General features: G+C 40.6%; 1 protein-coding gene across 1 annotated transcript in view; it reads left to right on the plus strand.

Annotated features, from left to right (window-relative positions):
- Nucleotides 1-13,685, plus strand: part of ACOT12 (acyl-CoA thioesterase 12) — a 29,217-nt gene extending 15,532 nt beyond the window's left edge. The window contains exons 7-14 of the mRNA XM_010014305.1: nucleotides 647-797; nucleotides 2,755-2,810; nucleotides 3,222-3,282; nucleotides 4,753-4,836; nucleotides 9,962-10,095; nucleotides 11,511-11,639; nucleotides 12,588-12,714; nucleotides 13,533-13,685. Coding sequence (XP_010012607.1) covers nucleotides 647-797; nucleotides 2,755-2,810; nucleotides 3,222-3,282; nucleotides 4,753-4,836; nucleotides 9,962-10,095; nucleotides 11,511-11,639; nucleotides 12,588-12,714; nucleotides 13,533-13,685 — 895 coding nt within the window. The remainder of the gene's footprint in view (nucleotides 1-646; nucleotides 798-2,754; nucleotides 2,811-3,221; nucleotides 3,283-4,752; nucleotides 4,837-9,961; nucleotides 10,096-11,510; nucleotides 11,640-12,587; nucleotides 12,715-13,532) is intronic.
- Nucleotides 13,686-16,222: the final 2,537 nt, after the last annotated feature.

Raw genomic sequence — 16,222 nt, forward strand, 5'->3', positions numbered from 1 at the left:
TGTCGTGTTTGCCTTACAGAGAATTACTCTCCTCTGACCTTTGGCAACAAGATAGCACTTCTCTGCTAGGCTATTTCCCCATCCACAGCATGGCTTTGGGCTAACAGACTGTCAGGTTATGCCAGGGCTATGACACATGTTATGTGGAACCCTGTCCCAGCAGGAGGACATGTTCAGAAGTTGCAAAAGGTGTAGCGAGACAAGCCACAAGAAGGCAGAAGCTAAAGTAATTCCTCCTCCAAATTTCGTACAAGGGACAAATGTTACCCTCGCATTGCTGTTCTGTGTCTGTTTTCTTTGTACGTGTATTTGGCCCCACTGAATGCTGGCAGGGAATGAATTGCCTTCATACCATGCTTCTGCTAAATGTCAAATCAGTATCATCCTGTTCACTTTTGCTGTCTGTTCTCACAGTATGCTTACTAGTGGTCATATTTTGCTACATAATTCAAACTAGTTCCACTTTTTATTTTATTTCTGAAATGTTTCTGTCCAGACTGAGTAATTTATTTTGTATGCTACAGAAGCTATTTGAGTCAGGCCTCCCTCGCAGAGAAAGGTATACATCAGCCCTTTTTAGTATGTCTCAGAGCTACTTCTGCGTCACTTGTAGTAGTTCAATAATTAATTTAAACTTTTATTTCAGTGTGGAGGTTGGTGTCCGTGTTGAGGCTTATAACTGTGAAGAATGGATCAAGAACCGGGCACGGCACATTAACAGCGCGTTTCTCATTTTTAACGCTGTAAATGACAATGGAGAGCTGCTCACCCTCCCCAGAATCAAACCTACTACACAGGTCAGCTCTCATCCCCAGGAATAGGATGAATGCACACAGGATGGTTGGACTTGATGATCTTAAGGGTCTTTTCCAACCTAGTTGATTCTGTGATTCTGTGGGATTCCTGGCACTGTTCAAGGCAGGGTTGGATGGCATCTTGGGTGACATGGTGTAGTGCAACATGGTGAGGTGCCCACGCAGAGGGTTTGGAACTAGATTATCTTAAGGTCCTTTCCAACCCAGACTATTCTATGGTTCTGTGATTCTATGATAATGTGGTCCAACCTACAACACTGCATGTCACACATCCAGGCACTGTGTGACATGCATTTCACTTGCTGGGGAAATCGAGGACTAAACAGGGCACTAAAATTAATCTTCTTGCAGAAGAAAAAAACCTCAAAATGAAATATTTGTCTTTGAGTGAGCGATTTTTCATTGTTAACTTCAGTCATCCAAAACTGAGAGGTGTAGTGGAGGGTAGTGATCATTTTGAATTCTGTAGTTAGTTAATGGACAGGGAAGAAGAATCTGGTTTTTGCAGGTTTTTGCCCCTATCTATACCTGTCTTGTGCAGCCTCCACCGACTGTAGATGAAACTCCTAAGTGTTCAGAGAATAAAAGTTATTTTTATAAACCCTTAATGAAGGTGAGAAATAGAATTAATAAGCAAATCTGTAGGAATCAAACCCCATGACATGGGTGGGCTTTCCAGTTCCTTTGGCATGGACATCTCAGCATGTGTTTCCCTGAAAGTGATTCATGAAGCACTCAGAGCAGTTTGAATACTATTGTTGGAATTATTTGCTGTGATGTCACCTGTCATTAACCTTACTGCTCCAGTTACAGAATTTTTAGAGAGCCAGCATAGACAGAAATGAAAGGATTATTCAGCATCAGGGAACTTATATTTTATGAAATGGCAACTGGGCAAATAAATTAAGGTGTCCTATGTACTAGCTGAGTTAGTAAGGTTTGTTACTGTCCCTTACATGGTGTTCAAAGAGGAAGAACTGACTCTTCCTCTGAAAAAAACAAACAAAAGAAGCCATAGCAGTTTAGCTTGTGTCAGAAAAATAGTGCTTCCCTAAAGACCTGCCTAGAGGGGCATCCACAAACATCAAGATAAGAACAAGCACACACATTTGTTTAGAGTAAAGCAAACAAATCTTGGAAAACTGATATGTGCTCAAAGTAGTTTAAACTTTCAGTGGTCTTTTGACTGGAAGTGACAGCTGGTATGGGAGAGCTCTATGAAACAGGCAAGAGATGTTTTCAAAATATATTATGTAGTTTAAAGAAGGCTGAGTTGTAATAATCTGGAGAGTCTTCTTATTCCAGAAGCTACATGTCAGCTCTTAAAAGGTGAGGAAAAGAGCTTTTCTGAAGTGACATGGCCTTCAGGATAACAAGTCCTATTGACTTTGAATGCAGTTTGGTGTGATGTATGTTCTTAGGTTGCTTCTGTGCTTCAGAAAAACATCCACCGGGGAGCATAATAATGAGGGAAGACCTGCCACCTGAATAGGCAGATCACATCTGTTTGCACAGCGCTTTTTGTGTCCCAGATCTATATGCGCTAAAATAGGAGTTCTTCCTTTGTGCTTTGAACATCAGATGCTGATGAATTGGATTAATAGTTTAGTTGGTGGATGGCACATTTAGAAAGAGTAGAATATGTATGGTGTACTGCCCAGCTGCCACTGGTTTAGAACCAGAAAGTGCTAGCAGTGTGCTACCATGATACAGACTTCTTATTGGATTGTTGGTGCAAATTTAAGGGAATACTGTCAAGTCAGAAGTAAACCACTTGCTCAGGCGAATCTGGGTAAAGGCCAATATACAGAGTACATTATTTGCTTGAAATACATCTCTGGCATCTGTCCATCTGTAAGAAATAATTTTTAGTTGTCTTCTTTTAGACTGTATCTTGAAATAATCAGATGTGTTACTGTCTGGTTTACTTTTTGTAAAGGATGGTGTGAGGCGATACCATGGAGCTATTGCCCGAAGGAGAATTCGACTAACCAGGTATATAGTTGGGTTACAAGGAGAACTTGATCTTGAAAAGTTTATGTTTTAATGTATCCTCTAAAAAAGTGATCATTTGTTTAATAGTGAAAGTCTCCTCAAACATAACTATTATGGTGCTTAACTTTCTGAACAATTTTTCCCAAGTTGCATTTAAATTATTAAAGGTTACTTGTCTCAAAAATACTTTGCTCTATGGTTTATTTTGTTTCCCTGTCTTTCTTGGGAAGAAAAGGGAGTTATTGCAAACCTGTCTTGCAACTGAAAATTGATAAAAATACCTGTAAAAGATTTAGAAGACACTTTGGAAGTGATCAGAAGACACTGTAGAAGTGATTGTTTCTAGCATATATAGAAAGAACGTATAAAGAACCATTCATGCTATCATTTTTCTTTTGAATTTTCTTTTAGAAAATGCATACTATCTGCTAAAGTAGACAAACCTTCTGATCTCTGGGAACGAAGCAACCAGGTAATCTGTAGATCATGTCCTATTCTTAGTTGCATAAAATGGTGTATTTGTACACTTTTTGGGTGTGTATAACAGTTGTACCTACCAGATTCTAGAGTGGACTGTTCGTACTTAAGTGTTAAGATAGTCATAGAAGAATGGATCAATGTGTAATAAAATTATCTCCCCCCACACCCCCGAAAAGAAAGGAAAAGAGAGTAGATCGTTCACTATTGATCTAAGAATAAATTTCATACGTATAATTAAAAATGGCTTTAAGACAGACTCTTAGCAAGTGATCCCTTAAGCAGCCGAGCTGTAAGGTCTCCTACAGATTTATGTCCCAGTGTTCCCAGCTTTTAAAAAGCTGAATTCTCCTGAGAAGGAGTTAGTTTCTTGAGAGTTTTTGTGGGGTTTTTTTTTTTTTCCCTTTTTTTGCTTTATCCAGCCACTGACTTTCTCAGTTGCTATGAAAAGACCATTTAGTAAATGCTAAAAGGTGGGCAGAGACATACCAACAGACAGGTGAACAGTGAAACAGTGTAAACATGCAATCAGTAGTGATGAACCCGAAACCTGAATTTAGGTGGATTTATAGACACCCTAAATGTTTTTTTCAGTGTCAGATTTTTGTGGTTAAATTTTCATTGGGTTTAAGATCTCAGTGGCTCCCAGCAGTTTTACCCGGACTTCTTCCATTACTTGAAAAAATAAATAATAGAAAATTATAATGCAGGAAGTGATTTGCTGTTAACAGTGGCATCTCCGTTGTTTGAAGCAGCATTTCTTTTCTGCAAAACAATAAATAGAAATACAGACACAATTATAAAAATAGCTTACTTTAGATTTTTTTAATATTCAATTGAAACCTGTCATTAAAGACTCTAAGGCTGTATTCTCTATATACAGTGGTTAAATGAGAACTCCATCCACTGTAATCAAGCATAAATAATGGATATATTTGCACTTTTTCTGCTCTTAGCATGCTGTGTAAAGCAATTGCCAAGATAGACCACAGCTAGATCACAATGAAGAGGTTAATTTTCTAGTAGTTTTTAATTCCTGAGGAGGAAGATGGACAAAACCATTAATTTAGTGGTCTGAGAGGTTTACCTGTATTATCTCTTGGGGGGGTCACAGTTTTTCTGCACTGTTTTATAATTGGAGAAGCCAAAAGTAGTGTTTTGTTGTTGTTGTCTGCCAACAGCAATGTGAGCACATAATCTAGCTATTGAAAGTATTTAATTCAGAAACTACTGGACTGTGTTTTCTAGAAGGAACACTTACGGGACAATATACATTTGTTTGCCATTGAAGGATAATGATAGAAAAAGAACACCTAATTTCTGCAGTGTTCAGTGAAACGTAGCTTTGTCCCTTCATTTTCAGAAATGTATCTTACTTTGTCCCTGCCCAGGGCAGGGGGGTTGGAACTAGATGATCTCAAGGTCATTTCCAACCCTAACTGTTCTATTATTCTATGATTTACAGGCATATATGAGTTACAGCAATATAGCTGCACTGACACACCTAGCAGCAAAACCAGGATGGGAAATAACCAGTACACTGGATAATGTAAGTGCGTAACTGTGGCTAGCTACATAGCCATGTTATGTTTCACCGTAAGAGGTGGGTGCAGAAAAACATTTTACATTTGTTTTGACAGTGTTCAGTACTGTGGCTAGGTCTGAAAACCAAAACTCCCAGAGGTTACCCAAAATGTTGAAAAGCAATCTCTGATTGTCCAGAACACTGTGCAAACTGGAAGTACCATGGAGTTCTTCTAAGATGGTTTGAATGGCTGGCGAACGCAAGGACTTGGATCCCAGAAGGGCAGACTTGCCAGCAACTGATCAGTTGTGGTTGTTGAGCAACACACAAGGAGAGTGTAAAAATGCAAACAAACTCGTATCTCATTTCTGTGAGGGTTTTTTTTTGCCACAATTGACATGCTTGGTTTTGCAATTTGGTTTTGCCAAATGGTTTGATTCCACTGAAAAACCAGTTAGACATCTTTGATGAGGCAGTGCTGTTGATGATCTGTGGTGCTTCTCATGTCACTATGATAAGTAAAACATGTGCGGCACCCTGTAATATACTGTCTTGACCAGCTTTGCAGCATGTGAGATACTGCAAAGTAGCAGGCATTATCTGGTGGTAGTTCCAAATGGACACTCTTAATGGGCAGATTACAGGAATTTATATACCGTATTTTTCAGTCCCTGTCTTCTCAGTAGAATCACAGGATCCCAGACTGGTTTGGGTTGGAAGGGACCTTAAAGGCACAGGCAGGGACACCTTCCACTAGACCCCGTTGCACCAAGTGCCCACCGTAGCTGACCCGACACCAGGACCTGTCCAACCTGGCCTTGAGCACTGCCAGGGATGGGGCAGCCACAGCTTCTCTGGGCAACCTGTGCCAGGGCCTCACCACCCTCACAGGGAAGACCTTCCTAGTCTCTAATCTAAGTCTTCCCTCTGTCAGGTTAAAACCATTCCTCCTTGTCCTGTCCACTTGACTTTTCCTGTGCACATTTTTCCTTGCAGATATTTTTACTTCTGTCCTCTTTCTATTAAAAAATCACAAAAGCCTAGAAGCAAAGCACCTCCCTATTCATTGATCAGTGTTGTAAACTCAAAATCAGTTAGGAATATTGTGTGAGCCAGTTTTAAGATAGGAAGATGTTGTTAAGAAAACCAGTAGCAAGATAATTTAGCTGGGAAAATTCTTCTAACTTAATTGCAGTGCCTGTTTCCCAGACTATTGAGGGATACCTGTTAAGGTTTGGTTTCTGAAATATGGTTAGTGACCGGCAGATTAAGGTCATGTAGATTCAGAGGTGTTTGGGGACAAGAAAAAACTGTTAATATCTTTAGGTCTGTCTTCCTGCATGTCACAGGTTATGAAACTTCTCTTCCTGATTATTGCATCTAGTCAGTAAGCTACTTGAGTAAGACAATAGATATAATTCATAAGGAATTCTAGTGATGGCAAACACACCAGTTCTGTGTGTCGGTTGTTCCAGTGGTTAATAACTTCCAGTAAGCACTTTTGTGCCAAATATATGACAGACAGCACTCATCCTCAAAAAAGCAAGCTTGAACAATCAGAATGAAAAATTGAGTGTTATTTTCAAGCTTCAGCTTAAGACTGTGTTACTATCTGTGTGAAACTTTCTTTCTGCATCCACTGGTAGTGCCATAATCTTAGTTTCTTTCGTTGTTAACAGCAGATGCTTGAAACCTGTAATAAAAACAGCATTAAATGTTGTGAAGAAATGACTTCATACAAAAAAACCCAAGCCTCATGCACATTCTGGATGACATTTTAAAACAGCATGATGTTATTTCTTTCAGCAAGCCACCAGGTACCTTCTAGTATTACTGAAGTGTGGAACTTTATCCCCTTTTTTGGGTATCTTAAAATAGTCTTGACAGTAAGATCTGCTTCTAAGCCACTTGGGACTCATGTGGTTGAAAATCCCAAGTAGCTTTTTCTAGCTGTTCTTTCATCTAATTGAAGTATCTTAAATCCAGCAAAATCTCAGGCAGGATGTAGGATGATGTCATGATTTAACCCCTTTTAGATAGTTAAGGTAGAAATCACACTGATGCTGTCAATGGGTAAAGACTAACCATCTATTCCCATTGTTCTGGACATTTCTGCATAATCTGGCATTGTCAGTCATAAAATATTCCTTTAAGAAATGTCAGAGATCCAGGGCAGCACACTGCTTTTTTTTTTTTTTTTTTTTTCCCCAGGATATATGGTGGCTGCATATACACAGGATATAGCAGTCCTGTGGTAGCAAACCCTACTTTTGGTTACATGATTGTATGCCACTTCTGTTGTTGTGTACTGTTTATTCCATTAGTAAGTCTTCTTTCTTATTAACATCTACTTGTAGGCACAAAGTAAACTGCTGTCAGTGTGGGTATCAGCAGTAGGCAGAGGGTATACTTGTTGCCCTATGTGGATTAGATCTGATCTTTGATAAAGAAAGTGAGAGTGAAACCAATCCTGAACTTCACTTACACAATTCCTCCAGTCAAATTGAAGATATGTGCTCAAATCCCTAAATGCTGGTATAGATGCAGCTCCAAGGAAGGGTTTGTGCCAGCTCCTGTTAATGAAACTTACTTGGCTAGTGTTAGTTGGTGCACTTGTCACGATTTCACGCTCACTTTTGTCACTTTTGCAAACATGAGCACAAGGGGATATCCCTTAAGAAACTATACCTAGCTCAGAATCGTTCCTTAAACACTGCAGGCCAGCACACCCACATCCTACCAGTCTTATGTTCTCTGCACTCATGCAGCAGGTCTTGATCCTCATCCTTGGTGTATGCACTGGTGTAGACACAGAAAGCCTTCTTTGGTAGACATGCATAGCAGCATCTCCAGTCAAACTGACCTCTTCAGTGTTCATTAAATGGTTTCTTGGGGAGAGGCTGAGAGAACAAATAGTGGGAATCTGGTAGTAGTGCTGGTCAGTGCTCTGCCTGAAGGCAGCCATACTGTAGGAAAGTAGACTGTCAAGGACATTAGGCTGAACTGTATTTGAGATGAAATATTCTAGTTGGTAGGTTTTACAAAGTAGCATGTGCTTCTGTATATGCTGAGGATTTGTTCCCTTTTCCCTGGAACTAGAAGGACCCCAATTTGATTGACAACTTTTGAAGGTAGAAAGTGGCACTTCAACACAGAGCCACAAGACTTGCAGGCATATAGTAATAATCTAGCCTTACCAGTGTTCACTTAGCAGGGATATGTTTTAACAGCTGCCTATCCTGTTTTCTTTAGGAGAAGACTCCTAAAACATGATTTCCTTTCTACGCCTTAGAGCAATATTGATTCATGCATCCTGTAGCTGGTTACTAGAAGCTCTTGGGCTCTCTGCTATGCGCCAGACTTTACTTCAGCGAGATGCTCGCTGGGTTATGCTGGGTTTTTTAACTTATGCCAAGACATGAAAATATGAAAACACACAAAATCTTTGTTGTTGCACAAATGCTCCATTAACCAAAAGATGTGTAGAAAAAAAAATAAGAGATGATGAAACTTACTGATTTTGTATCACTTAGAAATGAAAATCTGTTGAACTTCCTAGGATTTGGGCAACAATTTAGCACATCATATCATCAGAACATCAAATTTTAATTTGGGAGTAAAGTCCACTAATTCTAAGCAGTCTCTTCTGCTCAACTTCTTGCATTATGTAGGACTTATAGAACATACCAAACCCTTCTTTTGCAATGACTGTGCGTGCATTGTTATATACAGGTTATTAGTTTTGAATTCTCTGTGTTAGGATTTAGGCCTATGACTAGCAATAGACTCAAAATAATCAAGACAAAACACTGCAAGTGTTGAACAAGAGAGGCAAAACTATGTTTTGAAGTAGTTTTTCAATATATCCTTAACTCTTGGTGCTCTTCATCACAATAAAAAGTAGGGAAGGGGTGGGGGGAATGGGGAGGGATGTATTTTGCAAAGAGAATTGTTGAGTCATTTAGGGGAAGAGTACATAGGCCAATGTGTGGCTAATTTGCATGTAAAAGGAAGCTGAAGTAGTTGAACTCTTCTAATTACTAATTAAAGACAAGCTTCTGAACTGCATAGGTTGGAGGGGTGGATCAAGGAGGTCATCCATCTATCATCTAAAATTATACCTTGTAAGCTTGGAAAGTGCTTTTGTAAAAATCTGTTCCCGGGTGGACGTTTCTAGATAAGCCCTCAAAGCAGCAATGCACAGGATTGCTGGATATGTTCCAAAATCCAGATGGTAGGGAGGGCAGTTGCTTGGTTTGTCTTATTTCGCACATGCTGCAGGGATGCTCGTCTCATCTGGTATGGCCTCGCTCCAGATTGCTCCTGCTCACCAGTGCTACAGCCAGTGAATTCTGTCTGTAGTTTCAAATTTCTGGAAAGCTTTAAGTGACTAGCACTTCTAGATACCTTACATAAATTGAATGGGATTCATTCCTAATAAATTCCTATTACCTTTCCTTTCTCTCCCGTATTTATGCCATATTTCTGTAACTCAGTCTGGCTCAAGGGCCAGGTTAAGAAAATGGTAGAATTGTGGACTGATACTGACCTGCCCTGGTATAAAAAGTCCAATCTCCTGTCACCAATCACTGATGCCAGATTCCCAGAAAGAACTGCACGAGTTCCTTAGCTTGCCCCATTAGGTTTTGGAGTTAGTGAACTGAGCCCCCTGTGAGGAGACTTCCTGTATCAAAGATGAAAAGAGGCTTTTAACCCCATTCCTAAGTGGATCTGCTGTTGTGTATGACAATGATGACATCTTCATGGTCCTGACAGAAAAAAAATTACACTGCAATAACTCATTTTTTTGAAGTCGCCTGCCACGTAAAGGGTATTTAGAGACTGTATATGCATAGTGTGAAAAAGAGGTCATACTGGCCTCTAGTTCGTTCACTTCCACTTGCAAGCTAATGTAGCTATACCTAACCAGATGTAATTACAATTCTGATGTCACTATGCTATCGGTGTACTTGATTTTACATTGTGCCGTATTTTAACGTAAAACTGTATGTCTGCATTCATCTGCAACATATAGTTTCATAGGTACTCCTGAGAAAACCTGCCTAAGTCCTAAATGTGCAACATTTATAAGTGTTAAAGCATTTACAGTAATCGTTCCTTGGTTTTAATATGTTGTACACTTTTTCAGATAAAAATATGGACTCACGAGGAGGGTGATATGTTGTCACTCAAAGTTGAAATGCAAGTGAAGATACCATCACATCTAGCTTTCTCTCTTTTGTCTGACTTCACATTACGCTTACAATGGGACAAACATTTCTTGTAAGAAGTTACCTTTCTTTAAGACTGTTCTAATCCACTGATAGTTAACCTTTTCTAACACAAATGTTTTTTGAGATGTTGAGACTTTTCTGCCTAATTAAGCAGAAATTGCTGTAAGAAGTTGACATTAAAGATTAATTAGTTAGAGTATGGATGGGAGGGAGGTGTTAACCTTAAAAATAAAATCTGATTTCTTCTTAATCAGATTTTAAAATACAGTTGCCCTGGACTGTCAGAAAAAAGAGCTGCAGCAGAGGTTACCCTTTTCAAAAATGAACAAAATTCCATGCCTAGACGTGTGTATGTTAAAAGGTTTAACTTTAATGTTGCCTATAATTCAGAGAGGATATATTGTGCATGCTCTCTGTAAGAAGTAAGGCAAAGCTATGGGCTCCTTCACGTTAATGTTTGGGACACTAATGCTCAGCTTCATACAGTCAAAGTGAGAAGTCAGGAAATGTAGTTCTTCAAAATGTGTATTTCAAGAAAAGTTAATGTGTAAAGATTATCTGAATTGAAATGGGCTTCAGAATTGCTGTAAAGGGTGTTTGAGGTTTTTTATTTGCCTTATATGGTGTAGAATAATGACTAGAGACAATTGAATTGGTAATACTAATCAGATTTAGTGAGCATTGTCTTAAAGAAAAAGGTTTTTTCTGTTTGTTAGTCATTCTGCCCTGTCTGAAAGATTTTTACCAGAGGGTGATAGTGGAAGCATGGGGATATTCGAAAATTTACAGTCTCTGCTGCATTTATAGTTTATAACAAATGAAATGCAATGAAATACTAAATCAGCTATCCATATCTACAGCCAAAAAATTCAGCTTTCTTATGACTACCATGAAACCTGATTGACTGGTGAAAATGAAGTACTGGCTTAGCCAGTGGTTATTGCAGAGGCAGTAGAAGCTGAAATGAAATAAATTAATTACTCCAGTGCATAGGAAAACTCTGACTTTTCTTTGAAGTGAAAACTCAGAGATAGTATCAGTACTTCCAAAGACAGGGGAAGAGCGCTCCTGTCTGAAAACAACTTTGAATAAAACTTTACAACTGTCTTTCCTGTGGTGTGTCAGATGGGTGATAATTGGTTATTCAGCAAGTGTGTTACAGCTTGCAAGCTAATGTCATCCCAATCAGTGTGCAAAAGGTACACTTTTAAGACATTACTCCAGCACCTTGCAGCACTTTTTAACAGTTCTGTGGGACAGAGAAGTGGTGTCAATGAATGAGGTGGTGTGGAAAACCTCAATTTTCCACTCTGTGTTCCTTCCTCTTCTTGCTGTCTGAACATGAAAATTGTAGGCTTACTGTTAGGATGGGATATATGTATGTACTATGTTTTTCATAGGAGATGTTATTGCATATATCAGGGTCTGCATGTGTGTGTGTGTGTGTATTAAATACATTTGCAGAACTTGCAAGGTCCTGCAGCCTGTGAACGAAGATGAGAAAATATATTATGTTACTTCTCCGCCCATGACTGGCCATAAACCCAGAGACTTTGTGATTCTTGTGTCTCAAAGGCATCCCTGTAAGCCAAGGTGAGTATGCAGTTTCAAGTTTAACTGTCAGCACTTTGGAGCCTCAGTTTTGATTACTGTTGACCTTTGCCTGGGCCTGTTTTTGGGTAGCAAAGATATTTTATTTTTTTAAGAAATCAGATTATTAGCTGAGTTTGCAAACCCAGATTTATTTTGCAACACGAAGGAGCAATGAAGTAAATTCAGAGCATCAAAAGTTTGTAGTGTAGTCCAGTATTGCTTTTTTGATAGTGACTCTTCTATTATGAGGGAAAATAGGCCAGAATTCCAAACAAGCAATTCGGAAAAAGGCATGTCCCAAAGGGCCTGTCAGTGTGCTGAAGCACAAAACTGGGAGTTTGTCTGTTTGTTTGTTTGAAATGGCTTCTTTGTAATCCCATTTAATGTAATTCTGGAGATTTTCTTTCTTAAAGAAGTGATTGTCCCTTCATGAAACTTCAGTGTGACACATTTATTGTATCTGTAAATTTTGCTGCTGAATTTGGTTTAAAAAGCCCATTGATCGGTTTAAGATGGATACATTGATTATTTTTTTTTTCCATTAGATTTCCTTTTGTTCCTTTATAATGAAACATAGATAAATGGGACCATCTGGTGTAACTTACTATTCCTTAGTGTCAATTTCTTATATTCAGTAATTCTTCATTTTAACAGAATATTGCTTCTAAAATGCAGTATTGTGAACTGTGCTTGCTTTATCGCCCCATACATCTGGAAGCTGAATCCTGTCTACCTTTGCTGAGGCCACACTGTAAAGCCTCTTAATAAGGGTTGCTTCAAGGCCCCAGTTCTGTAAATGTGGGTTGTAGAGAGCAGGATAAATTAAAAAATAGAGGTGTTTGTTTGCCTTTGTATGAAAATGACATCTTTGGTGTCACTGTGCATACTCTGTACTCATTTACGTGTATCTTGTTGAAGAAGTGTTTGATTCCTCCCCTTGCCCTGCAGTGAACCTTACATAGTAGCTGTGAAGTCAGTTACCATCCCGTCTGTGCCACCTTCTTCAGAATACTGTAGAAGTGAAATCCTCTGTGCTGGATTCCAGATCTACAGTGACAGCGATGGCTCCTGTACAGTGAGTAGTTCTGCAGACCTCGGCTGTGTCTCCTTTCCTGCAGTGTTACATGTGCATATAGTCATATTTTTGCTAGCAGTCTGGAACAGTATCAGCAATACAACAAAAAAAAAGAAGAGTCTATTTCCCCAGAGTTCAGTCTGGTTATTAAGACATTCTTTATTCCATGAAGTGGAATCCGTCTTGTCCAGCTTTGGCCAATCTGAATGTTAGGAATGAAATCTAAACTAGAGATGGCCAGGCACCTCCAGTCAATCGTTCAACCCTAAAATATGCTTCTAGAAGGTGTGCATTAAACTGGTCTCTCGTGCTCTCCATCTCTTTTCTGGCTGCAGAGGAAAATCAGTGAACCAGTTCAGATTAAAAGCTTAACTTTAACTTTGACATGTCAGAAATAATGTGATCCAAGTCCCATCTCTGGACCAATGTTCTTTTCCATGGGAAAGTGATAACTTCCATTTAGGAAAATACATTTCTGAAAACATTCAGAAACTCTCAGTGGCCAGGATTCTTTTTTCAAGCCACAGCTTTGTTCACAAAGTGTATCTATGTAACAGGTTACACAGAATGTCTTGCTGCACTGCTGCGTGCATTTACCTGCAGGTGCTGGAGGACCTGTCAGTAGTGAGGACACTGAGATCACTAAAGTAGTGCAAAAAAGGCATGCTCTTTTTGCTAATTACTGCCTTCAGTTTCAGAAGCACTCTGTGTTTCTATTGACATCCATAAAAACTTTGATACTCATCTAGCCTCTGAAAAAAATGTCCAATTATTGCAATCCATATGCTTTTTAGTTTCATTTATTTTTGTTTAAACAGGTATGTTACTTCAATCAAGTGACATCAGGTGTTATGCCTTACTTCACTGCAAATCTTAGTGGCTCATCTAAATCCATTGAAGACACTGCTTTGGAATGTATAAAATTCTTGGAGACGAACAACAGCAAGTTGAAATGGAAAACATATTTCTGAAGAGACCTCTGAAGATGATCAAACAGTGCTGGTTTAAATTCCTGCATGTGTGTCAGTAATTTTTCTACAGAGTAGTTACTTTAGATCATGTAGCCAATACTGGGCTAGATGAGGATATCTAGTACAGGCATTTTCTAGCAAAATAAGGTTAGGTTAGACTCTGAGTTCAGTTTTTAACTTTAAAAAGATTAAACAGATTCTGTCTTGATTGCATTAATGAATTTTATGTAAATGGAGGTAGAACTTGGCTCAGTAGAACTGTAGCTCATGAGATTATTTCACTGTTTTAATGTTACATTGAACAGAATGGCATCCACTGAAGTTTTAAATCAGTAAATACCACCCTGTATAGTTTGCAGAGAAGTGGTGCTGCTAAATTGGTTATTCAGTGCTCTGGTTATCCAGGTTCTCGCACTCTCGTTACCTATAAATCAGTTACACCCCATGTTAAGTAAGTTAGTGTTTGCTAACTTCATCTGTTAATATTTGTATTTTATCTATGTATCTGTTGACTTCCAATAAAATACTGTTTCTGAGGTTACAAATCCAACTCTTATTACAGTGCCTCTGGAACAGGTTCAGACCTTGTTCCAGAAAGGCAGCTTTGCTGTTATGCTGGGGACTGTTGACCTACAGCTGGCAAGCCCTCAGCAAGACTGTTCTGAGAGCACTGAATACATGCAGAACAGTGAGACTCCTGGATCCACTCCCTCACAGATGAAAAAGGAGAGTGGTTTCAGAGATTTTTGTTGTGGTGCATCTACTTTGTTTTGGCTCTGACTTCTGCTCAGAAGAGCCTTGTTCAGAAAAACAAGTATGGTCATCAGCAGTAGGATGATAACATGAGTGCAGGGGTGCTAAGGGAATCAAAGCCTGTGGGCTGTAGCAGTGCCGTTTCATCTTACTGTAGTCTGGTAATTGCCGGAGCGAGAGCTCTAGGGGTCTGGTCCATTCCCACTTAAGCACATCTTCATTTTAACCTACAAACAAATCAAAGCTTTCAGCAGTGATTTATAGGTTACCTTCTGTGTACAGCATGTCTGCTGAGAGCAGCAGCAGAGACAGCAGCAGGAGGCCTGGAAGCAGTCTAGGTACATCAGGTGACCAGGAGTCACCTGGCCTCTCAACCAGACCAGTTTAGCTTGGGCACAACCTTGAACCAAAGCGCTAGTGAAATCAGTGCCGTATTCTACATCTATCAAAGGCTGGCCACTGCGCAACATAAGGTTACCTCTGCGTTAGTAATGAAGTAGAGAAGGTCCTGGTCTTTGGCTGTGGAGCAGAGACTGTAGATCCAGAACCTGGTTTTGGATCGCTTTTATCACATGGGTAAGGTGCAGTACCCTCAGGCTAGGGAACAGCCTCATGGCAGCCCCCTCCAGGCCCTTTTTGCCTCCTCCTGGCTCAGCAGGTAATGGAAGGGTCCAGGCTTTAGCCTCCGTTAACCAGAGGCTTAGCTCTCCCAGCCCTGTCCACACTTGCTGTGTGCAGGTGATGGCAGACAAGCTCTTGAATTGGCAGAGGTCTCTCTGGGACCAATTTTTAGTCAACAGAGACACCTAATGTTCAAGCTTTGAATGCGTGCACATCAGGAGAGAAAGAAAGAGCCCAAATGCTGTTAACTGCACCAACCTTTTCCTGTCATATTTGGGTAGCTCTATAATGTGACTTTAGCAACACTTACGCAATGAACTCAGCTGTGGGGCTAACGCACGGACTAGTTGGAGAAGGTTATTTGGCTCACCACGACAAGGCGGTGTGTGCTTCAGCCCAGAACCCCGCTGTCCTGAGCACAGCATGAGCAGCAGGTCGAGGGAGGGGATTCTCCCCCTCTGCTGCGCTCTTGGGGGGCCCCTCCCGCAGTCCTGATCCAGCTCTGGGGCAACAACACAAGAGGGACATGGAGCTGTTGGAGTGAGTCCAGAGGAGACCACAGAGATGCTGCGAGGGCTGGAGCAGCTCTGCTCTGGAGACAGGCTGAGAGAGCTGGGCTGGTTCAGCCTGGGGAAGAGAAGGCTCCTTAAGGGGAGACCTCAGAGCAGCTGCCCTAAAGAGACTAGAAGAAGCCTGGAGAGGGGCTTTGGACAAGGGCCTGTAGGGACTTTTGACAAGGGGAATAGCTTTAACCTGCCAGAGGGGAGACTGAGATGAGCTCTTAGGCAGAAGTTCTTCCCTGTGAGGGTGCTGAGGCCCTGGCACAGGTTGCCCAGAGGAGCTGTGGCTGCCCCATCCCTGGCAGTGTTCAAGGCCAGGTTGGACACAGGGGCTTGGAGCAACCTGGTCTAGTGGAAGGTGTCCCTGCCTGTGGCAGGGGGTTGGAACTGGCTGAGCTTTAAGATCCCTTCCAACACAAACCAGCCTGGGATTCCGATTTTCGAAATACTTACATTCTGCCAATCTCACTCCTACATGATAGGTTCCTCCCTCTGCACCCACACCAAGACCTGGACCCCTGGAAAGCTAAGTCCTGTCAAGCTGGGCCGCGTTCTGGACACAGCCACCACACATGGTTGGGGGTGTAGGGCAAGACCACGGCT

The sequence above is a fragment of the Nestor notabilis genome, unplaced genomic scaffold (genome assembly GCF_000696875.1).
Source record: "Nestor notabilis isolate BGI_N333 unplaced genomic scaffold, ASM69687v1 scaffold11405, whole genome shotgun sequence".
In the NCBI taxonomy this organism is placed as follows: domain Eukaryota; kingdom Metazoa; phylum Chordata; class Aves; order Psittaciformes; family Psittacidae; genus Nestor; species Nestor notabilis.